Genomic DNA, 25071 nt, shown 5'->3' on the forward strand with positions numbered 1-25071 from the left:
TGCAAATATATACAAATATTTTATTTATTTTTGTTACACAGAGCATTAAAACTATGATAAATGAATATCATAGTTTTAATGCTCTGTGTAACAAAAATAAATAAATTATGAATCCAGAGCACGCAGGCATGTTTTATTATGTATATACAAATATATAATTAATAATCTCAATAAAGAAATATCTATTTATCTATTCATGTATGCATGCACACAGATCACTTACTTCCTTACATGACCACACAGTACTATAAAATCAAACTAAATAAAATAAACATTCAAAACATTTATTCATTGCTTGACAGGTTGTCTGATGATGGCACCAAATGGTTCCAAAACTGGTCACAATAGTGCTTTTCAGTTTTTAATGAATAACAGACTCACCTAATGGGTGAAGTTATTGATTAAAAAAAATATTAGTTACTTGAGGCCAACTCATGGATAACATAGTCATTTCTAAAGAACCTGAACCTAAGCTCTATCACTATCAGAGGAGGGATGACATACTTTCCACCACCACCAATATAGATAAAAATACAGAGCTCGGTGTGCATGGTTCCTTCCCAAACTATTTCAATACCTACATTGCACCTACATTGAAATAGTACCCTATTTCTTTACCTGTTTAATAGTTCATTCTTCTTTGATTCATATCACAAACACAAACCAATTTTTAAATCAGGATTTACTCAATTTCTGACTTCTGCATTTTCCCCTAGTCTACTCAAATAGAAATGCCTTGCACAGATGCATGGTTTTAGTGATCATGTTGGCTTTCATTCATTTTGTGTTCTGCTGTATCTAAAGACTTGTCTTATTTACACTTTCAGAGAAAGCCATGGTTTTATTCAAAGCTTTGTTTTGAATAAAATCATTAATTTAAGATTATGCATGAACCAGAATCCCTATGTACACAAGAAAATTAGCCTACTAGCAGATTAAACAAATAGTAGCACAAGTAGTAGTACTGGAGGCATGTGATGCAAGAAAGCAAGCATATGAGCTTATGTAGAATCAACAAAAAAAAAAAAAAAAAACATTTTCATACATCCATTCCCTCTAAAAGTTTGTCTGGACAAACTGTGTGCAATGCAGACAGGCTGTCAGAATGTGTGAAAATGGATGTGTGAAAAATTATTACTGCAGTCTTGTCTAGATGTGATCCTGCAATGCTTCTTTAACCAGTTCCTCCTTGCATATATATTTAAGCTATCGACTTCCAAACAACAGATTGAAGATTGTTCGAGCAATTAAACACTCACTGGCTAAATGCAAATTTCTGCACATCAATTTTATAACTGTCTTTCCTCAATTTCAATTTATGCCCCCTCAGGTTTGTAATCTGAGCAAGTGGAAGAATCCCATCAGAATTCAATGTGCTCAACCCATTCAAGGCCTTATACACCTCAATCAGATTACCTCGCAGGTGCCCAGTCTCCAGCCACTGTAATTTGCAGAAGTTAAGCCTTTCTTGGTAAGAGGACCCCTTCGTTCCCCTCATCAATCTTGTTGCCCTTCTCTGCACACGCTCAAACAACTCTACATCCTTCCTAAAATGAGGCCTCCAAACCTCTACGCAGTACTCAAGGCGTGGGCTGACCAATGCCTTATACAAAGGGATAATCACCTCCTTTTCCAGGCGCCTCCGTAGTCAGGTGGGAAGGAGCAGCAGCAGTGCGTAGCACAAGCTTCTTGATTAGACAGGGGTTCGAGCCTGTCACCACCAAATACGGATGATGCGGAAAGGTCAGGGAATGACCACGCATATCCCGGAGCAATATGGCCTTAGTTGCTAATGCTCTCAAAAACAACAACAGCATAAAAAAAAAAAAAAAAAAACCTCCTTTTCCCTATTAGCAAAATTCCTGTATATCATTGACAATACCCCATGACTTGCCTGGCAGCCTGTCTGCATTGCACAGAAAACTTCATATCTGACTGCACAATTACTTCCAGGCGTTTTTCATTTTTTACTAGCCAAAGTGTAGTACCGCACAGTTGGTACATTTATCTGGGATTACTTCTACCCATATGTAGTACTTTGCATCTGTCAATGTTAAACTTCAGTTCCCACTTCTCAGCCTATCTACCCAAATTTTCTAGATACTGTGGCAGTAGCACACTGCCATTAACAACCCTGTCAATCTTGGTATCAACTGAAAACTTTGACTTTAAGTCTTCATCAATACCACTGATAAATATACAAAACAACAGTGGGCTCAACACTGGACCCTGGGGGTTTCCACTAATAACATTAGTCCACAAAGAGCAGTGTCCATTGATTCTCTCTCTCTGTCTACTCCCACTTAACCACCGTTTTATCCACTTACCCTTAATACCATACCGCTCCAATTTGTACAGTAGTCTTCCATGTGCAACAGTGTGAAAAGCTTTCCTGAAATCCAAGTATATAATATCAAAATTATTTTTTACATCCAGTTCCTTTCTAACCACATCATAATATCCAATCAAATTTGCCAGACAAGTCTTTCCCTTAACAAACCCATGCTGTGTCTGCATTATTACTGCAGTCTTGTCTAGATGTGATCCTGCAATGCTTCTTTAACCAGTGACTCCATTATTTTCCATGGAACAAAAGTCAAACTAACAGGTCTGTAATTACTCGTGTCACCCTTTGATCCTCCTTTGTGATTTTGGGATACATGTGTGCATCTCCAGTCTGTGGGGACTTCCCCCCCGCTCAGTCCAAGGATGTTCTCATAATTATGGCTAAGGTTTTGCTTACTTCCTTTGCTGCCTCCTTTAATATAACTGGATAAATCCCATCCACCCCAGGTGCCTTTCTTATGTTTAAACTTCAATAATTTCTCCTCCACTTTGTTCTCAGTTATTACAAAATCATTAAGCACCCTGTTACTGTTTGATAAAATCTGGCATTTTTCTCCATTAATAACTCCTCGTGTGTGAATGTAAATGCAAAATACTCGTTGAGATTATCAGCTATCTGCGCAAGATCTTCAACAGTTGAACCATCAATATCAAGTGGACCAATCTGATTCATTCCTTCCTTCTAGAGTTTATATAAGTAAAGAAGTCTTTTCTGTTTTTCTTAGCATCCTTTCCCAAATATTTCTCATAATCTTCCTTCGCTTGCCTAACCTCCTTTGTAACTTGATTACATACTAGCTTATATGTGCCATAGGCTACTGTGTGACTTGATAATTTATATGCATTCCATGCATTTTTCTTCTGTGCCCTTTACCAACGATGGTAATTATATTGAAATTGTACTGCTTCTACTGGAATGAGAAGCAGCCTGGAAAGCAAGTTGCTGGGGATTTCTAGGTCTGCTGGGAGTCATAGAGAAACAAGTAATACATTGGATGTTAGGGTAACTAAGAGTAGGAACAGGTGCATGTTAACTTGCATGTACACCAATGCTAGAAGTATAGATAATAAATTTGATGAGTTTGAAGTGCTGGTCAAGACATCGAAGGCAGATATTGTTGGGATATCAGAGACGTGGTGTCACACACACACACACACACACACACACACACACACACACACACACACACACACACACACACACACACACACACACACAGTATCAGCAGTGCAGAATTGAATTTGGGGAGTACAATGTGTAGAGAAAGGATAGACAGGACAGGACAGGAAGAAAGGAGGAGTTATGCTGTTAGTTTAGTTAAGAAACACATAAAATCTAAGGAATTGTATCCAATTGACATTGGTGGACAATGCAATGTTTAGTTAGAGTGACGTGACATAAGTGCTGGGAAAGGGAAAATGAGAGTAAGTGGTTGTTATAGGCCTAATGAATCTAATGAGTACAATGAGCAATTGTGCAGGGAAATAGAGTGGGCCAGTAAATCAGAATTTGTTATAATGGAGAATTTAACTTTGCGGATATTGACTGGAACTTGTGGATTGGTCACTCCCACACTAGCAAGACTTTTGTGAATTTATTGGAAGACTGTTTTCTACATGTTCGAGAGGCAACCAGAGGGAGTAATACTCTTGATCTGATTATCAACAGTAATTATTCCTGCATTAAGAATTTACAGATAAAGAAACGACTGGGTGACAGTGATCACAATGTACTGATGTGGGATTTACTTAAAAATGTAACTACCATCAAGGGTAAAAGGAAGGGCTTTTGCTTTTGTAAAGGTGACTACAGTGGTCTCAAACAGTTTTTAAATTCTATACAGTGGGAACAATTGATGATGTTACAAATGGTGAATTCTAAATGGGAAGCCATCAGAGACTTAATCTTGGAGGCTACTAGGCTTTTCAAGGTTTAGGCCTAAATGGATGTCAGATGAATTAATTCATCTGACATCCTTGTGGCAGAGAAGAAAAATGCATGGGATGCATATAAATTATCAGGCGAAACAGAAGCCTATGGCAGATATAAGCTAGTCTGTAATCAAATCACAAAGGAGGTTAGGCAGGTGAAAACAGATCACGAGAAATCTTTGGCAAAGGATGCAAATAAAAACAGCAAAGAGTTATTTACTTATATAAACTCTAGAAGGAAAGGGATGAATCAGATTGGTTCACTTAATAAAGATGGTTTGACAATTGATGATCATGCTCAGATAGCTGATAAACTTAATGAGTATTTTGCATCTACATTCACATAATTATAATTGAGAGCAAAGTTATAATTATAATTGAGAGCAAACTGGAGGAGAAATTGTTGAAGTTAAATATAAGCAAGGCACCTGGGGTGGACGTGATCTATCCAGTTATATTAAAGGAGGCAGCAAAGGAAGTAAGCAAACCGTTAGCCCTAATTATGAGAGCTTCCTCAGACTCAGGGGAGGTCCCCATGAACTGGAGGTGTGCAAATTTATCCCCAATTCACAAAGGGAGTTCAAAAGATGATAAAAGTAAATATAGATCTGTTAGTTTAACTTCTGTTCTGGGGAAAAAAATGGAGTCTCTGGTTAAGGAAGCATTGCAGGATAATCTAGACAAGACTGCAGTAACAATTCAGACAGCATGGGTTTGCTAAAGGGAGGACTTGTCTGACAAATTTGATTGGATACTCTGATGTGGACACAGAAGAACTGGATGCATAAAATAATTTTGATATCATACACTTAGATATCAGGAAAGCTTTTGATACTCTTGCACATGGAAGACTGCTGTGCAAATTGGTGCAGTATGGCATTAAGGGCAAGTTGCTACAAAAGATAAAGGGATGGTTGAGTGGGAGATGACAGAGAGTGGTAATCAGTGGACACTGCTCTTCGTGGAGTAATGTTATTAGTAAAGTTCCCCCGCATTCGGTGCTGGGCCCATTGTTGTTATGTGTATTTATCAATGATATTGGTGAAGGTATATCAGGCTTAATGCCCAAGTTTGCAGATGATACAAAGATTGGCAGGGTTGTTAATGACAGTAAAGACAGTATGCTGCTGCAACTGGATCTAGATAAGTTGGGCAAATGGGATGAGAAGTGGCAAATTTAACATTGATAAATGCAAAGTACTGCATATGGGTAGCAGTAACCCAAGAGAAATGTACCAACCGTGTGTTACTACGCTCAGAGAAGTAGAGAGTGAAAAAGACCAGGGGGTAATTATGCAGTCAGATATGAAGTTCACTGAACAGTGCAGATGGACTGCCAGAGCAGGTCATGGAGTCTTCTCAATGATATACAGGGTGTCTCAAAAATATTGGTACAAATGTTTAAGGGAGGTAGGTAACATCTAAAGGAATGTGAATCGCATAGGAACCCATAACCGAAAACGTCACCATAAGTCGGTACACGTCGCTATTCATCAGTTCGCGAGAGAGGGTAAATTTCTGGTTTACTTATTCAAGCAGTAGTCGCCACATGAAGAGCATGCATCGATACGCAAACTGTGAGCTGGCAGTCATGCACCTAGTGTATGGATTAGCAGAGGGCAATGGACGAGCCGCTCAACGAATTTATGGAGAACGCTTCCCAGAGACAGACATGTACCGGACCACCATTTGTTTGCACGTGTGCATCAAAATTTGTGAGATTAGGGGTCATTTAGAGGTAACTTGAGTAGTGCGGGCAGACCACGTTCGACGCAAACTCCCGCCATGGAAGAAAGTGTGTTGAATGCCGTCCAGAATAATCCTACTACCAGCACATATGCTGTTGCCTCTGCCTTAGGAGTGTCTCGTTGCAGTGTACAGCATGTCTGGCACGACGATTTCTTACACCCCCTTTCATTTCCAAAGGGTTCAGTTACTGCTCCCCCAAGATCATTCTGCACGTGTGGCTTTTGTGCAGTGGTTTCTCCAAGAAAGTGTTCAAGGCTTGAATTTTCCAGCGTATGTTTTGTTCACAGATGAGGCTTATTTCACTCGGGAAGACTTATTCAATCAGCACAATGCTCATGTGTGAGCTCACGACAAGCCACATGGTGTGCGCCCCCATTGCGGCACAAAATCGCTTTGCAATAAATGTGTGGGCAGGTATGGTCAGTGACTGCTTAGTCGGCCCATATCTGTTACCATCCCGCACGAACTCCGCTAAATATCGGATCTTTCTTGAACAAGTTCTACCAGGGTAACTTGACGATGTTCCAGCAAATGTGAGACGCAACATTTGGTTTCAACATGACGGGACGCCTGCTCATTATGGAAGGTGTGTTCGTGTCCATTTCAACAGGCGTTTTAGGCGTTGATGGATTGGCCGTGGTGGACCCATTGCTTGGCCTCCACGCTCACCTGATTTATCGAGCCTTGATTTCTTTCTGTGGGGGCCCCTCAAATCTATCATGTATGAATCACCTGTGGAGACTGAAATGGATCTCTTGTGGCGAGACTCGTCTGCGCTGCTGCTACTGTCAAAGAAACTCCAGGTGTGTTCAACCGTGTCCGCCAATCCATGCTGTGTCGGTGTCACGCATGCATCGCGTCTCATGGTGGAACCTTCGAGCATCTGTTGTAACATCATGAAATGCATCCATCTCGTACTCCATTGTTAATATTATGTCAAATAAATGTTTGCCACTAATTATTGTCTTGTGTCATTTCTGCTTCTTGTGCCCCTGCTACTACTTTCCCATGACGTTTCCGGTTATGGGTTCCTATGCGATTCACATTCCTTTAGATGTTACCTACCTCCCCTAAACATTTGTACCAATATTTTTGAGACACCCTGTATAGGAATTTTACTAGGAGGGACAAGGAGGTGATTATCCTGTTGTACAAGGCAATGGTCAGGTCACACATTGAATACTGTGTACAGGTCTGGAGGCCTCATTTTAGGAAGGATGTAGAGTTACTAGAACAAGTATAAAGAAGGGCAACAAAATTGGTGAGGGGAGCAAAGGGTTGCTCTTACCAAGATAAGCTTAAGTTCTACAAATTGCATTGCCTGGAGACTAGACACATGCAAAGTAATCTGATTGAGGTGTATAGGGCCTTGAATTGGTTGAGCAAGCTCAATGCTGATGGGATTCTTCCTCTTGCTCAGATTAAGAACCTGAGGTGGCAAAGATTCAAACTGAGGAAAGACAGTTGTGTAGAATAGATGTGCAGAAATTTGCCTTTAGCAGGTAGCTGATTGCTGGAACAGACTTCCATCTCTTGTTGTAGAAGTTGAAAGCTTAAATAAATTTAAGGTTGAGTATTTGGAGTGAACAGATGATTGAAATGGGTGGGTTTTTTTTTTTTTGGCTGATGCTGCATAAGCTTGCTTTCTTGCATCGTATGCCTCTTTGAATGCTAATATCTTTAAGTAAATCCCTCATCAGTACACTGTGATCACTGCTACCTAGTGGTTCCTTTATCTGCAAATTCTTTATACACAAATAATCACTGCTGATAACCAGATAAAGATTATTATCTTCTCTGGTTGCCACCTCTCCAACATGAAATTAAAAACGATCTGAGTTTAAACAGTTTTATTTATAGATTACCTGTGTTCTCCTGCATTTGCCTTTTCTTCACTTGACATCTCCAATTCTTTTTTCTTTGAGCGAACCTTCTTTTTCTTTGTATTAATCTCAGAGTCGGACTCAGAAAAGGTTTCGGCTTCGTCACTATGTCTTGGACAATATGACTGTAAAGAAATAAAAGAAGCAGGGCATCCAATCTGTACTTAGAATGACCTGCAATTATTGATATATATAAATCTGATACATAAATCAATTTAAATAGAATTTCAATAGTATCTTAATAAATCACCCTTAAAAGGTTATCTTAAATAGCTACATTTAACAAAATATAAATAGGTTGTTCAAATAAAACATATTCTTGCAGTTGTTATGAAGGAACTGATCCAAAGAATAATTTTGACATTATATACTTAGATTTTGTAAAAGAATAACAGAAGTTTATACCTCAATATGATACATAGAACATTTCCATATGATACTCTCCAGAAATTTCTGGAGGGTATCATATTCAGGTAAACTTTTTTTTCTCTTATTTTTTTACAAATATTGATATCAACATAGAATGCATTGTGCATTACAGCTCTGGTTCATACTATCAAATACTTAGATTTTGATAAAGACTTTGACTGTACTACATATATGATTGTTATATAAACTGGGGCAATGTGGAATTAGGGGCAAATTGCTATTATGGATAAAAGAATGGCTAATATGATGAGTGTGGTTCTGCAGCATTGGCTGTTGGGCTCCTATGCTGTTTTTAATATTTGTTAATGAAACTGATGTGGGTATTTTAACCCTGAATGGCATTGATTTCACTCTGACAATATTTCTGCAATTTGTGCTTCCTCTACTCTGCCCATACAGTTGAAACTTGTAACAACTTTTTAACCCTGAATGGCATTGATTTCACTCTGACAATATTTCTGCAATGTGCTTCCTCTACTCTGCCCATACAGTTGAAACTTGTAACAACTGTTGTTGAAAATCTTTTCTTTGAATTCTCTGCAGAAAATTCCAGAAATGTCTGTTAATTATCACACAATTAAGAAACCTTCGTGATTAAGTTAAACCTTATATGTACATGTTGACTGACATATGTCATGTGAAGTTATTGATAGAAAGCTTGCTTTACTGCCATGCACTTTCCCCTAGTTAGTAATGCTCTCTGGCTTCGTGACATTGAGGCAACATCTTGAATCATTGTTGATGCACACATTTCATGTTAGGAGAGCACTCCTGCTCCTGACATGCTGACATCTAATCAAAATATCTGTTGAAACAGGTGATTTTAAATATGCATTTGCTTTCCAACAGGTCTAAAGGGAGTTTTCAATTCAGATATTAATTAATATATCTTTTTTAATTAAGAACACGTGGATTGTTCAGTTGTGTTCAGTAAAGACTGGAAAGGTGGCATAAAAAATATGAACAATTTTGAATTACATTTTGCCAACTTTTTTAATTCTTGGATGCACGTGGGGATTTCAAATTTTTTCTCGGTCTGATGATACAAAGGTGGGCACAGTGGTCAAAGACAGTAATTGGGATACGTTGCTTCAGGGGAATCTAGATAAACTCATCAGATGGGATAAAAAACAGCAATTAAGGCTTAACAATTATATATGCAAGGTACTGCATTTGGATAGCAGAAATCACATACCACTGGGTGGTGCCAAACTGAAGGTAATGGAGTAGAGTATAAAAAATATCTAAGGGTAATTGTACAGTTCAACATTAAATTCTCTGAGCAATGTAAATAAGTTGCTAGAACAGCCCATGTAGTCCTGTCAATGACATACAGGAATTTTTCCAGCAGGAACAAAGAGATGAATTATCCCATTATATAAGACAATAGTTAGACCTGGAATACTGCATACAGGTTTGGAAACCTCATTTTAGGCAGGACATAGTTCTGCTGGAAAGAATGCAAAGAGCAACAAGATTAGTTGGAGACACAAAAGGATATTCCAACCAAGAAAGACTGGGATTCTACAAATTGTAATCTCTAGAAACTATGTGGTAACCTAATTGAAGTATATAAGGAAAAAGATTGAAGTAATTGGAAAAGGATGGTGGCAGAATAGATATGCAGATACTCACACTCCAAAGAATAATCAAATGTTGGAATAAACTTCCACTTAATGTTGTTAAGCTAAGTAGTTGAATAAATTTAAGGAAAGTCTGGACAAATTATTGGAAGGAAATGAAGGTTTTTTTTTTGTTCTTTTCTGGCTAGTATTGTTATAAGTTTTGTTTCCTTTCATCACATTGCCAATTTATTTCAGTTCTACTTGCCAATACTAATAATAAAACAAAGCAGCATCAAACAAGGAAAAAACTGAAGTAAAAAAGGAAAAAAAAAAAAGGAAAAAAACAAGGAAAAAACTGAGCGGTATGATGTGTAGGTAACTGTGTTGTTTGAAGATAATAAAGCATTCAAAACCTAAGTTGATATTATTATGTTTATTTCTGCACTGAAAATATGCACATAATGGAATCAAACGTTCAGTGGTATATTCATACCGCTTCTTCAATGATAGCTGTCTTTGCACAAAAGATCACTTCAGTCACAATAACTTGTTCTTGTGATCTAAGTTCTTGTGACTGAAGTGATCTTTTGTTATGGTGATATTGCAGAGTTATCACTGAAGAAGTGATAAGAAAATACCATGAAACATTTGACTCTGTTATGTATATCTTTCCAATTCAGAAATAAACATAATAATCAGAAAGGCAGGTTTTGAGTGCTTTATTATCTTCAAACGAGGAAAAACTGGTTTGGATAATACATGCTAATATTTGGAGCAAAAAACAAATTGCAAATTGTATGAAACAAACTCTGCCCATGATGGATTCATCCAGCATGGATAAAGGCAAGATGAAATTTTTGACTGCAGAAGTAACTCCAGGTGAAATAATCTGTTGCATGCAAGTTGTTTCTGGGGAATCCTGTGTGAGGCAAAGTATCAGTTTACAAGTGAACAACAGGATAAGTAATCAGTGTCTACCATACACCTGCATTAAGCTGGACAAATGCATTATTATTATATCAATGCAACAATTGTTGCATCCATATCATATGGTTGAATAAACTGAGTAGAACCAAATCATAATGTAATGCTTCATGATAGGTAAATGTCTGTGTTAGTACTGTTTAATTACATCATAATTATGTTCACATGCATTACTGTAAAGTGTTTGCAAAATGAGTGCCCTCATGTTTTACAGAAAAATCTGGGAATTGGGTTTCTATTTGAAATACTTTATGCTTACAAAGTGTTGTCTGTAATAACCAGAATGCAGTAACAAACAAAAAAAAAAAAAAAAAACCACAAATTAAATGTTAATTTTCATCAATATTCTTTCAAATAATTCAGTCATCAAAGAAAAAAAATGCATTAACTTTGCATGTGGAGGAATACACTCCAGTTCAATCCAGTGACTTTTTTAAGAGAAATCTAAGTATCCCATCCTTTTGGCAAATCTGAGAAAATTTTATTTCAGTTCTACTTCATTTTCTTATGCAGGATTTTCAACTACAATGGGAATTTACTGATTTATTTGTTAAATAAAACACACCCTACACGAGTTTAATTTGCTAGTTGTGATAAACACATGGTATCAAAAACAAATATGGGCCAAAATTGAAACGAGTCAGTAAAAATAGAATAAAAATAAAATAAAATAAAAATTTTGAAAATTTAAAAACGTTGTCATTTTCTTATTTTCAAAAAAAAAAAAAAAACACCTTTTTTTTTTTTATTAATTCTTCTGAGGAAAAAAAAAAAAAGTAAGATAATTACTAACAGTATTTACCTCATTATTGTAAGCTGAGCAACTCAAATACCTACAATACACTCTTTCTTAATGAGTACCACTACTTACCTTTAAATTTACAGTTTCATTACCTTCTTCATGCATCTTTCTAATTTATAAAACTGTTATGTGTGTGAAATTATGTAAGAGCACCTATTTCTGTATATCATGCCTATGTATTTAAATTTTTAAAAAGTATATATACACTTATATATTATATAATATTAGTTCCATTTTCAAGTTCACTTCATATTTTGCATGTCACTGTGATTGAAGTGATCATCTGTAATGTATATTTTCTCAAATGCATAAATATACAATAATAATAATAACTGAAAGAAGAAACCATTTCCAGAAAATGAACAGTATCATAGAAAAAGCTGTTTGAATAGAAGCTACTGCACTAACCACATTATTCTAATCTCTCTTAAACACACAGAAGGCTCATAGTGAGAACAACCTTATCATGATGAATCTTTTGTTTTTTAAGTGGTCAAATGAAAGGTCATGTTAGTACAAACATTTGCGGCTGACTGCAGTTCTAGCTCACATGACTATTACATAGGTGCTGTTCTTACATTTTCTCATTTTGTGAACTCCTCTAGCCCTTGCGGCCATCTCAGAGTATAAACAGAAATTTTATTAATTATTAATAGGGGGTTTCGCCAACCCCCGTGCACGCTTTTCTACGTAATACGTAGAAGTATGACGGAGTAAGTCAAATCTTTTCAACGTAAAACACACATTTGTCGAAATGCACTGGTCGATATCTAATCGAATATATAAAAGAAAATAGAGATTGTTTTTAAAAAAAAACTATAAAAAGTAAAATTGTGTGAATGTTGAGTGAATGAAAGTTATTATTAATTGCATGTTCCATCTTAGCCTCTTCACTGGACAGATTGATGGCTATCCAAGCTGACACCATGCTGTAGCTTTTCCTAGCTGGCATGGTGTGGAATACTGACACTGGCCATTACAGTAACCCCAAGACCAGTGTGGGACAGAGCTGCAAAAAGCATGCTCCACCATGGGAATCTCTTTTCCTATGTTCTTTTATTCCCACCACTGGGGTGGTTGAGTCTCCTTCTCCCAATCCCCTTCCTCCCACCCTCTGGACCAGGACAGGCATCCTGTACCAAAAGTCCCCTTACAGTCCCCCCTTTTAAATCAACACTGCTCCTCTGTTTTCTCTCCTAATGTGTCCTGGCCCACCTCCCTGTGGTGGTGACGAAAACTGGGATTGTTAGTGAATCTGCACAGCCATCCCCAGGCCTAAGTGGCCAGAGGAACAACACAACCCACACTAATCCTTTACAAAACACACACTAACACACACCCTGGCCTTATGGCAGAGCATTGTATTCTATGCAGAGTAAAAACCCCGGTGCTGCCAGACAAAAAACACTATGTGACTTTTTTTTCTTTTTTTTATGTGAACCCCAAACACGAGAGGTATTAGAACCTATAGTACTTAGTATCGTGCTTGGGTTGGAGGTTGAAAAGACGAAAGAAGATATTTGTTGACATTGGACTTGAACTTCTGTAGGTTGTAATTTTCAGGAAATACGTATGAAGGAAGGTTGTTCCAGAAAACGGCAGTTGAATGAATAAATGAGGAAGATGAAAAGTTGGTTCTGTGGGTTTGAAGTTGGACAGTAAATGGATGTTGGCTGGTGGCGGCACGTGTTTGGACTGTTTTGAAAGAAAGAGCGGGAATTATATCAGAAGAACAGTGCCCATGGAAGTATCTGTAGAAGAGGCATGCAGCAGAAACAGTACGTCTATGAGAAAGCGAATGGAGAGACTCTGTTAGAGATGAATCATTAATTAACCTAACTGCCCTCTTCTGAATGGAATGAAGAAGCCTGAGAGAGGTTTTGGGGGCACCACCCCAGATGTTGCAACAATATTCCATGGCAGGGTGGATTTGCGATATATACAGAGTGAGCAGCTGTTTGGAAGAAAAGTAACGCCGAGAGCGAAAGAGAAAACCAAGTTTTTTTAGATGCAGAGGAAGCAATATTTGTAATGTGCTTGTACCAAGAGAGATTAGAAGTCAGGATAATCCCCAAAAGACATATATCATTTTGCCTAGAAATCGGAGTGTCACTAAAGATAAGCATAGGAGCAGAAGAATCCTTTTTTGCGAGATATAAGACAAGACTGAGTTTTAGAAGGGTTGAAATCAACTAAGTTGTCTTTGCCCCACTGGAGAATTACTTGAAGATCGGCATTTAGGGAATTGGTAGCAGATTTCGAGAAGTTGAAGCTGATTGAGCAGGACAAGGTTTCTCAAAATGGAATGTGAAAAGCAATGTGCTATCATCAGCAAAACTATGGATAGGATTTCCAGTCAATGGAAGAAGGTCATTAATATACAAGAGGAAAAGAGTGAGGGAAAGAACTGAACCTTGGGGGACACCAGCATTAGTGGAGAAGTTAGAAGACAGATAGCCATCTACCATCACCCTCAGTGAGCAATCAGAGAGAAAACTGGATAACCAATTACTAAAAACAGTTGGCAAACCATAAGATGGAAGCTTGTTTAGAAGACCTTTATGCCAAACACAATCAAAAGCCTTTGAGATGTGAAGAGCACATACTTGTGTTTCACCGAACCTTTCCATTGAATTAGTCCATAAATGGGTAACATAAGCCAGAACACCACCAGTGGATCGACACTGACGGAATCCATACTGGCGATTGTTGATCAGACGGAAGGTTTCTAGGTAGTTTAAGAGTTGGCGGTTAATTGATTTCTCCATTACTTTAGAAAGAATAGAAGTAATTGCAATGGGACGATAATTGGTTGGGAGGTATTTGTCACCCATTTTAGGAATTGGCTGGATATCAGCAAATTTCCAAGCAGAAGGAAAAACACCTTTGGAATAAGAAAGTGAAAAAAGGTGGCAAAGAATAGGAGTAAGTTCAGGAGCACAGGTTTTGAGAACAAGTGGAGAAATACCATCAGGACCTGGAGCTTTCTTAGCATCAAGATTCATCAAAATCCTTCTGATATCCTTTTGATGGAAGACCACAGGAGGCATTGAATGGAGCGTGTTGGGAATGGTGGGAGGTGTTTTATCAAGATCATTAATACATGAGCTGGAAGAAAAATGGGATGCTAGCAGGTCAGCTTTATCCTTGGCTGAAGTGACAACAGAACCATCTGGTTTGGACAGAGGTGGGAGCAGAGGTGGGCAAAAGTTGCGGCCAATAGCTTTGGAAAGAGACCAGAATGCTCGGCTACCATTAGGGCAAGAAGCTGTTGTTGTTATTTTGGTTTTTAGGAGCATTAGCAACTAAGGCCATATTGCTCCGGGGATATGCGGTGGTCATTCCCTGACCTTTCCGCATCCTCCGTATTTGGTGGTGATGGGCTCGAACCCCGGTCTAATCAAGAAGCGTATGCTACGCACTGCTGCTCCTTCCCACCTGGCTACGGAGGCGCCTAGGGCAAGAAGCAAGTTTTCTACTCTTAGCCTGTTCAAACTCTAGTTTGGACTGATTAATAACTGCTTTACAATTGTTGTGAGCTTTGGTGTAGGCAGAAAATGAAACTGAAGAATTAGAAACAAGCCAATTATGATATGCAACATTCTTCTCTTGAACAGCCTTAGCACATTTATTGGAAAACCAAGGTTTAGATAAAGGATGAGATTTTAAAGTGGAGTGTGGGATAAAGGATTCCATTCCTGCAAGAATAATTTCACTGACACGATCTGAGCATATGTTGACATCAGAAGTTTTGAAACAGTAATCCGACCAAGGAAAAGAAGTCTCGCAGGTCATCCCATTTTGCATTCTTGTAATGCCAAACAGCACGAGGTTGGGAATAGCCATGAGATAAAGGTTCCATTGGAGAAGAGACAATCACCAAGTTGTGATCTGAAGTGCCTAAAGGACCTCTCACTTCGACCGTGTACTTAGAAGGGTTGTATGTGAGAAAAAGATCAAGCGTATTGGCTGTACGATTAGGATTGTCCGGTATTCTTGTAGGTAAATTAACAATCTGTGCTAACAAATTGCAAAAGCCTCAGCATCTCGACCTGCTGGGTCGGTGTGACTAGAAAACGGAAGCCAGCCGGAGTTGTGAACATTAAAATCACCAAGGAAAATTACCTCACTGTTAGGAAAGTTGGACTGCAGAAAGTCAAGTTGCAAAGAGAGGAAGTCAAAGAGCTCCAAGTGATTAATGGAGTTGGGTGAACGGTAGAGACAACAGATGAATTTGACACAATGTGGTAGAGAGATTTTGAGCCAGAGAAGATCAAAGAGAGGAGATTCCAAATTGCCAAGTCTCTGACAGGGAATATCAGAACAGACATATGCCCAAGTACCACCTTTGAGGCGAAAGGAATCATACAGCAAATAATTTGGGCATCTGAGATGAGCAGTAGTTGAATCAACCGATAACTGAGATTCTGTCAGAAAAAGTACATGGGGTTTGGCAGACTGCAAGTGGAAATGAACATCATTGATATTAGAATTGAGACCACCTATGTTTGTGAAATGAATTAGGAAGTGCTTGCGAGGTTTAGATATTTTTCGCAGATAAGCTTGCTCTATTAGTTTGACAATTCATGATGTATTCAATAGTAAGAAAAAGTGGGTGGGACATGCTGTATGAAGTAATGAAATTTTTGGATATGGCATACACGTGGTAAGAATATACCCAGATCCTTGACATAACATGGCCTCGACAATGCTCCCCGCATACACACTACTCGGACTCCCTCCAGTCACTATCTGGCAGAGTAGAGGTAGCAAGCTTATACACTAGCTGATCCGGAAGCCTCCTAGAGAGTTACCAATAGGTTCGGTATGGTGTATTAGCATTAGCATTAGTAGAGGCATTTGATGCAAGAAAGCAAGCTTATGCAGCATCAGCCAAAAAAAAAAAAAAAAAAAATAATAAATAAATAAATAAAAAATAACCACTTCCACTTCACCCCTCTGTTTGTTCGAAATACCTGTCCAGCTGAGCCTTAAACTTATTCAGGCTATCAACCTCCACGACAAGGGATGGAAGTCTGTTCCACCAACCAACCACCCACTGGCTAAAGGCAAATTTCCTCACGTCTATCCTACATCTGTCTTTCCTCAATTTGAATTTATGCCCTCTCAGGTGATTATTCTGAGCAAGAGGAAGAATCCCATCAGCATTGAGCATGCTCAAACCATTCAAGGCTTTATACACCTCTATCAGATCACCTCGCTGGTGCCTAGTCTCCAGACACTGTAATTTGCAAAACTTAAGCCTTTCTTCGTAAGAGCACCCCTTTGTTCCATTCACCAATCTTGTTGCCCTTTTCTGTACTCGTTCCAGCATCTCTACATCCTTCTTGAAATGAGGCCTCCAGACCTGTATACAGTACTCTAGGTGTGGCCTGACCATTGCCTTATACAAGGGAATAATCACCTCCTTATCCCTGCTAGAAACATTCCTATATATCATCGACAATACACCATGAGCTACTCTTGCAGCCCGTCTGCACTGCTCAGAAAACTTCATATCTGCCTGCACAACCAACCCCATGTCCCTTTCATTGTCTACCACTGTCAGTGTAGTACCACAGAGTTGATACGTTGCTCTGGGGTTGCTGTTTCCTATATGTAGCACTTTACATTTGTCAATGTTAAACTTCATTTGCCACCTCTCAGCCCATCTGCTCAACCTTTCCAGATCCTGTTGCAGTAGCATAGTGTCAGTAGTGTCCTTGACAACCCTGCCAACCTTCGTATCGTCTGCAAACTTGGACATTAAGCTTGATATACCATCATCAATATCATTTATAAATACAGAAAACAATAATGGACCCAATACTGAACCCTGAGGGACTCCACTAATAACATTAGTCCACGATGAGCAGTGTCCATTGATTACCACTCTCTGTCTTCTCCCCCTCAACCACCCCTTTATCCATAGCAGCAATTTGCCTCCAATGCCACACTGCTCCAATTTGTGCAGCAGTCTTCCATGTGCAACAGTATCAAAAGCCTTTCTAAGATCCAAGTATATAATATCAAAGTTATTCCCTGCATCCAGTTCTTTTGTGACTGCATCATAGTATCCAATTAAATTGGTCAGGCAAGACTTCCCCTTAACAAAACCATGCTGTGTCTGAGCTATGACTGAAGTCTTGTCTAGATGATCCTGCAGTGCTTCTTTAACCAATGCCTCCATTAATTTTACTGAAACAGAAGTTAAACTAAGAGGTCTATAATTACTTGTGTCACCCTTTGATCCTCCTTTGTGAATTGGGGTCACATTTGCACATCTCCAGTCCATGGGTACTTCCCCTGAGTCCAAGGAAGCTCTCATAATTATAGCTAAGGGTTTGCTTACTTCCTTTGCTGCCTCCTTTAATATAACTGGATAGGTCCCATCCACCCCAGGTGCCTTTCTTGTATTTATCTTCAACAATTTCTCCTTCACTTTACTCTCAGTTATTACAAGATTCTCTAGCTTACTGCCAGAGTTGTATACACCTCTGGCATTCCCCTCGCTGAATAACTCCTCATGTGTGAATGTCAATGCAAAATATTCATTTAGTTTGTTAGCTACCTGAGCAGGATCATCAACAGTTGACCCATCGATATCAAGTGGACCAATCTGATTCATCCCTTCCTTCTAGAGTTTACATAAGTAAAGAACTCTTTGCTGTTTTTCTTTGCATCCCTTGCCAAAGATTTCTCGTAGTCTGCCTTCGCCTGTCTAACCTCCTTTGTAACTTGGTTACAGATCAACTTGTATTTATCATAGGCTTCATAGGTGTACTAACTAGCGGCCGGCCTGCGAACACCGTTTTAGAGCTGTACCCTCGAAATGTAAGGCCATTTCCTGATTAGATGTTGACTGTGATCGACATCTAATCAGAAAATGGCCTATGTAATTATTTACCTGTGCATTTGTAGTGCGCGGCATTTTCAAGGTTGAATAAATATCACTATGAAATTATTTACCAGTGTTTACACAGGTCGCTTAGGAAAAGGCCTTTTACTTCGGGTTCCATAATGCATGAGGAATATTGTTGCATCCCAAAGAGCAGGACTAAAATATTTACAAAATACTAAATTACTGTATTTACAAATATACAATATTCATTAATAAATAAAAATGTTACAATGGAACATCAAATGTGAGACAGTGAATCATGTGCACGAGGTTGGTGAACGTTATGGAGGCAGTTGTCAATAATTAATTGCATTGGTAGTAATGTAATTGCCTTGCCCTCTTCTCCCATTGGCTCCAATAAATATCATTAGGAGGAAAACTTTAATGTATTGAGAGATTTATTATTTTGTGAAAACCATAACACACATCATTTCAAAAACAGCTCATGTAAGACCATAAAATATTTATAAAAATAGAGGAAGGGTAACTGAAAATAATCCTGGGCTAACAACACAAGCATAGCTGAAATTTCTGGCTGTCACATGCATAGTGACATGCCACCATTCTCAGTTTTTGTTGGCATGGCACCTGACAGATTCTTTCAGACAATTACTCTGAAGTAAAAATTCGTTTTAAAAACTACTGAAATGAAAATGTCTCTCTGTGTAGGAAGGTCAAGGAATTACAGATTTTAATCTCCAGCAAAGGGTTAACACATGATCAATATTTCTGAGTGGCACCTCACAGGTCTAGCACCACTACTGTAGGGTTTTAATCTGATTCTACCTGTGCACTTTGCAATACTGTTAGTCACAGCACTGTAAGATGCATACTGTGACTATAATACACTCTTTCTTAATGAATACCACCACTTACCTTTAAATTTACAGTTTCATTATCTTCTTCCTCATGTATAACTGCTTTCATATGAAGGCTATTTTTAAAGGCACACGTGACATGATAAGCAGTTTTGCAAGTTCTGACCTAGTTTTGAAAGAACAGAATGCAACATATTGAGTTTTTGATTCAAATTATGAATCATAAAATAAAATTTCAAATATTAAAAACACAGTGTAACATGCAATTACAATATGAAATTAAAACAAGTGGCAACTGTAATATATATAGTGTCTATAAAATCATTGTCCTTTTTAGAAGTTAATAACTTTTGATCTAAAAGTGATTAAAAAATTATCAGCAGTATTTTAAAGTTTAAACATTTAATTTTTATTTTCCATACAGTAACAGATGATAACTGCCTGGTTTATTTTATTTATTTTTTTTTAACTGATAATCAACAACTTGAATTTTCTCCCCTTGTGACTGGTCTCTCTTTCATCTTGGCTTATTTGTTTACTAAGCCTGTTTATTTAAGCTTTTTCACCAGTTTAATATGGAGTTCTTGTGTAGGGAGAGACGTTTTGTAGATGTTTTTCATATTTTCATTGCTCAGTAGTTATAGATTCCAAATCAGCTAGTTTCCAGAGGTTGCAGTTTTCACATTTTCTTTAACTGTAGAATTTGTTTCTATTTCGCTTTTACTGAAATAGAAACAAATAAAAATTTAATTAGATAACATTTAATATTTAAGCTTTGAAATACTGTTTACAGTTTTATTACTTGTAGATGAAAAGTTATTAACTTTTCAAAAGTGAAAAAGAACTTTATGAACACTATGTACTTTACTAGCAGGGAACAATGCCCAAACTGGACGAGAGAACACCATTCTGACTGATAAGTTCACTTTTTGAAATTAAGTTCAAATCATTCTGGTTACTACACTTGCCAAAAAAAGTTTTCCACAATGTTAAGATGGTTATTTCTGGTTAAAAGTTCAAGCAAATTATAATTAATTTGGTTTCCAAATTTTAGAATAAACCAACAAAAACTAGTGCGTAATGTTTGCATAAACTGGACAAGTATCTGAAAAAAGAAAAAACAATAAAAATGAATAACAATAATCTCATTTTTGTTAAATTATTTGGGGAAATGACACATTTGTGATAAAAAAATAAATTTATAGATCCCTGACTTAAGAACTTGCATTTAAAATTTAAGAACCAATTACAAGTATATTCCAGTGCTTAAACTAATCTACTTACAGAAATGTTTATGATTCCACTTTGGAAGACTATCATAGGCCTTCACACTATTAAATGATCTCCCAGCTAACTTTTCCTGTTCCTGACAAACCTTAAAATGGCTGATGATTTTTCTTAATCCTCTAGCCCAGTAAGAGATTTTTCAGATTATTCTGAGTGAACCTTACACCTACTGTATAATTAAGGTGATTAGCAATGCATATAATTTCAAACCTGAATGTTAATCCTTGCCATAATCTTGGCAATCTTTAAGAAATTAAGAAATTTCTTAAAGAAATGGCAATTAAAAAAAAGAACAGCAATCATTCTGAAGATTCTGTCTGGGAGAGGGGCCAGTACTGACGAGAAGTAGTTTGATAAACGATCTTCTACCATTACTAAGTTAAGCACCCAACATATTCACATTGCAATTTCTGGTGAATTTCTCATCACACAAGCAATCAAATTGTTTATCACACATGTAAAGTCATAGCTGACTGAATTTACTCAGCAGATTGCTTGTCATCATTAACCATTCAAACTGGTTTGTTTCTGATCAATTGAAATATGGATACACAAGAAATGATTAATCTTGTTTTCAATGAAAGAGCTCCATGGGACTAAAAAATGAAAAGTTACCAATAACTGGGGCATTTAAATGAACAGAATTAATAAAATAAATATATTTTTTGAAATAATATGCATGATTACAATTTATGCTTATTGTTATTTGTATGTAATAGAGAAGTTATTTTTCAGTAATTTGTAAATAATATTTGATACCATGAATGACTCTGACACCTTGCTTTCTATACCTGCTGAAAACGGCTGTTGGCTCAAGGACATTCACTAGATGGCATATGATATTTAGCAGCTGCAGCTGCCAACTTTCAAAATGCTGGAGATTAAGTAATTGTAAGCAGGAGGATTTCAGGCTTAAACAGCAAAAAAAAAAAAAAAAAAAAAGAAAAGTTTTGTTAATAGCAATTACACCACTCCTCAGACTTGGTTGTCAGCAACATTTCCAAAACTGCACCAGAAAGAGATCTGAATTCAGTTTTTTTCTTCACCTAGCTGAATATTCTCTTACACTCAGCACTACTATGAAGAATTACACTAGCCAACAATTTAAAATTTTTTTTTTTGATAACATGAATGAAATCAACTGATTTTGACTAAATCGCATGTGCTGAAATGAAAATGACAGTAGAAAGTTCGTAGCACATCATGTTTTCAAGTTATGGCATTGTGCTCCTTTTTTCCAAAAATTGTGAATTTTTACTTATCTAAATGTATTTGACCACTTTGCTTGTAACTTAATTGCTTGAAATAAAAATTACGACCAGTAAACATTCCAAATGGATAAAAAATAGCACATTTAAACTTTATAAACACCTATTTGGATTTAAGTAAGCAACTGACCCACAAAAGTGGAGGCAAAAACAAAAAATCGTACTACTTACAGTTATTTTTTCCTCTTATGTCAGAATGGTTCTCCTTTATCAGAAATCAGCAATAGTCACCCATCATTGATGGATCCCACTGTCCTTGGTACCTCTGCTCCATCATGTGGATATCTTGGTGGAGTCATTCCTCCCTGCTCATCACTGACAGATCCCATGTTGTCCCGAAAGAAGTCCAGGTGTGAATGTGGGAAGTGTATCTTCAGCGACATTCGGCATCTGAACTTTTGATAGTTGTGCAACAATTCAACTCTTTATAGTTCTCTGCTTTTTTTATTCCCTAAAAATCCACTAATAACAGCTGTGAAGGATTTCCACGCAGCTAATTCAGTGGCATTAAGTTTAGTTTCAAAGATTTTTTCCTTTAAAAGCCATTTAATTAGTGGACCTAAGAATATACCCTCTTTCAACTTTGCATCACTAATTTTTGGAAACTGCCTTTTTAAGTACTTGAAATCTTCACTATTTTTGTCCAGAACTTTTACAAAATTTTTCATGAGACCCAACTTAATGTGCAAAGGCAGGAGAAGCACCATTTCAGGTTTCACTAAAGGCATGCAATTTGATGTTGAGTATCCCAGGAATGTATTCTTCTCTGATGGGCCATTCCTTCTCAATATAATTATGCTCTACTGCTCAACATAAACACAGGAAACAACAATACTTAGTAAAACCACCCTGTAGTCCAAGCAAAAAAGCAATTACTTTTAAATCCTCACAGATTTTCCAACAATAATTCTTATAGTTTAAGGCATTTAATAGCAATGACATGCTATCATAGGTTTCTTTCATAGCCACTGAATGAGCCACTGGGATCAACAGTTTGATATTACCATTGTGTGTATCACAACTGCTTTTAAACTGAGTTTAAAAGCAGTCTCCTGCAAGCAAAAGCAAACTGGCTCGTGCTTTTGCAGGAGGGCCTTGATGTCATCAATATTTCGCCGGAATCCACGACAATTCCATTGTAGGAATTTAGCCATTATTTTGGCTTGGTGGGTCCATCAGACGGCTTCCGAGGTGCTGAGGGCTTACTTTTTATCAGTCTTGGATTTATCTTTTTTGGGAAAGAATGGCCGCTGTCCCGTGTCCATTTCTTCCTCCGCAAAGAGTTCCAAGACTGAATCTTCGGGTACCTCCTTCTGCTCGACATCGATCTTATCTTGGGTGCTATGGGGGACTTCCCCTTTTTTATTCTTTTCTTTCATAGTTACCTTTGGAACTTGTGAAGCATTAGGAGGTACTGATATAGGAGTAGCAGCTGATTGGTCCTTCTGTGCAGGTTTTTGTGAACTTAAGAGATAACGCGCGATGGGAGTGAAAGACTCCTTTGGAGGAATGGTCATGTCCGTCTGAGTTCCGACGGAACATCTCCCTGCTACCTTCTGGGCGTAGGTAGGTTTGTTGATATTCAGGGGTTTGACCGATTTCCTTGCCTCCTGGTATGATATATTTAGCTCTGCCTTCAGCCGTTGAATTTCTTTTTCTTCTTTCCACCTCTGGCATGCTCGTGAATAGGCTGGGTGTTCGCCTTCACAGTTAATACAGGTGGGTTTTACGGCTGAACATGCTGTTGTTTCGTGGTCCTTTGCACCGCATTGAGCGCATGCAAGGACTCCACGGCAGGCCATTTGAGAATGTCCATACTTCTGGCATTTAAAACACCATAAAGGGTTTGGAACGTATGGACGCACTGAACAGTTGATGTATCCAGCTTTAATCTCATCAGGAGGTTTAGGAGAGTTAAAAGTCAGGATAACGCTCCTGGTTTTAACAATTTTTCCATCCCTTCGCGCAGTGATTCTCTTGACAGCAATGACTCCCTGTGGTTTTAATTCGGAGCAGATTTCCTCCTCGGTAACGTTGAGAAGGTCCCACTCCGAAATGACACCTCTCGATGAATTGAGTGTTCTGTGTGGTGTCACTGTTATAGGGATTCCCCCGATTGATGTTACTCGGAGTAGATGTTCAGATTGCCTGTCATTTTTAGATTCAATTAAAAGGTCTCCAGAACGGAGCCTCTTAACCGATTTGGGTGAACCTACTAACCCATCTAACCCTTTTTGAATAAAAAAGGGCGACATTTTACCAATCGGTTTTTCACTGGTGGAATATATAATTAGAAATCTTGGGACAGGCCCTGATGATTGTGTTTCAGTTCGCTGCCTCTTTGTCACGATAATATTATCTGCCTCTCCGTCTATGTTTACAGATAGGGACCGGGTTGGGGCCCCTGAAGAAGTTAGTTTATCAGGATTCATAGAGTTTTTTATATGGTTCAGTGCCTGGGCTCCCCACCCACCACGGAGCCCAAAGGGACGCCCACTACCCGGCATGCAATAAATGCGCTCGGGAGTGGAACGCCAGGGCTACCCAGACACTATACCCGCACCGCCGCCAGCCTGAATCCTGTCCCTCGGACCATGAGGGTAGGGGCATGGCATTGACACGGTTGACCCTCGCAGGCGAGCCTACTAGCCGATTGATCCTAGCCGGGGCTTCCAGGACCACCCGTCTTGTCGAAGCAGGGGCCAAAGTGGTGTATTAAAGCTGGGCCCCTCAGCCACCAGGATCCCCCTTTCCGAATTTCCACGGGTCGCAGCGCACGGCAAACACACCGGATTCCATTGATGTAAGCCTGGAACCTGGGCTGTGGGCGTTGGATCCCAGTGATGCTAGTCTGGAAGTCCAGCAGCGTCACTGGGAGGTCCCCTCACCACGTACAGGTGCCCATGTCGAGGGGATGAACAAGTGGAAGAATCCCACTTGTTCAGATTATGAACAAGTGGAAGGATCCCATCAGAATTCAGCATGCTCAGCCCATTCAAACCTTACACCTCAATCAGATCACCGTGCAGGTGCCTAGTCTCCAGCCACTACAATTTGCAGAACTTAAGCCTCTCTTGGTAAGAGGATCCCTTCATTCCCCTCACCAA

At 38.4% G+C, this 25071-nt stretch overlaps 1 protein-coding gene across 3 annotated transcripts in view; it reads right to left on the minus strand.

Moving 5' to 3' along the window:
• The window catches only part of LOC150078008 (PHD finger protein rhinoceros-like), a 268851-nt gene that overhangs the window by 25733 nt on the left and 218047 nt on the right, over positions 1-25071 (minus strand). For all 3 annotated transcript variants that reach the window (XM_090385480.1, XM_090385481.1, XM_090385479.1), the window contains exons 14-15: positions 19468-19575; positions 7893-8035 (exon numbers count right to left, since the gene is read on the minus strand). In XM_090385480.1, coding sequence (XP_090241606.1) covers positions 7893-8035; positions 19468-19575 — 251 coding nt within the window. The remainder of the gene's footprint in view (positions 1-7892; positions 8036-19467; positions 19576-25071) is intronic.

The sequence above is a fragment of the Mastigoproctus giganteus genome, chromosome 11 (genome assembly GCF_048544385.1).
Source record: "Mastigoproctus giganteus isolate SK-2022 chromosome 11, ASM4854438v1, whole genome shotgun sequence".
Lineage (NCBI taxonomy): Eukaryota > Metazoa > Arthropoda > Arachnida > Uropygi > Thelyphonidae > Mastigoproctus > Mastigoproctus giganteus.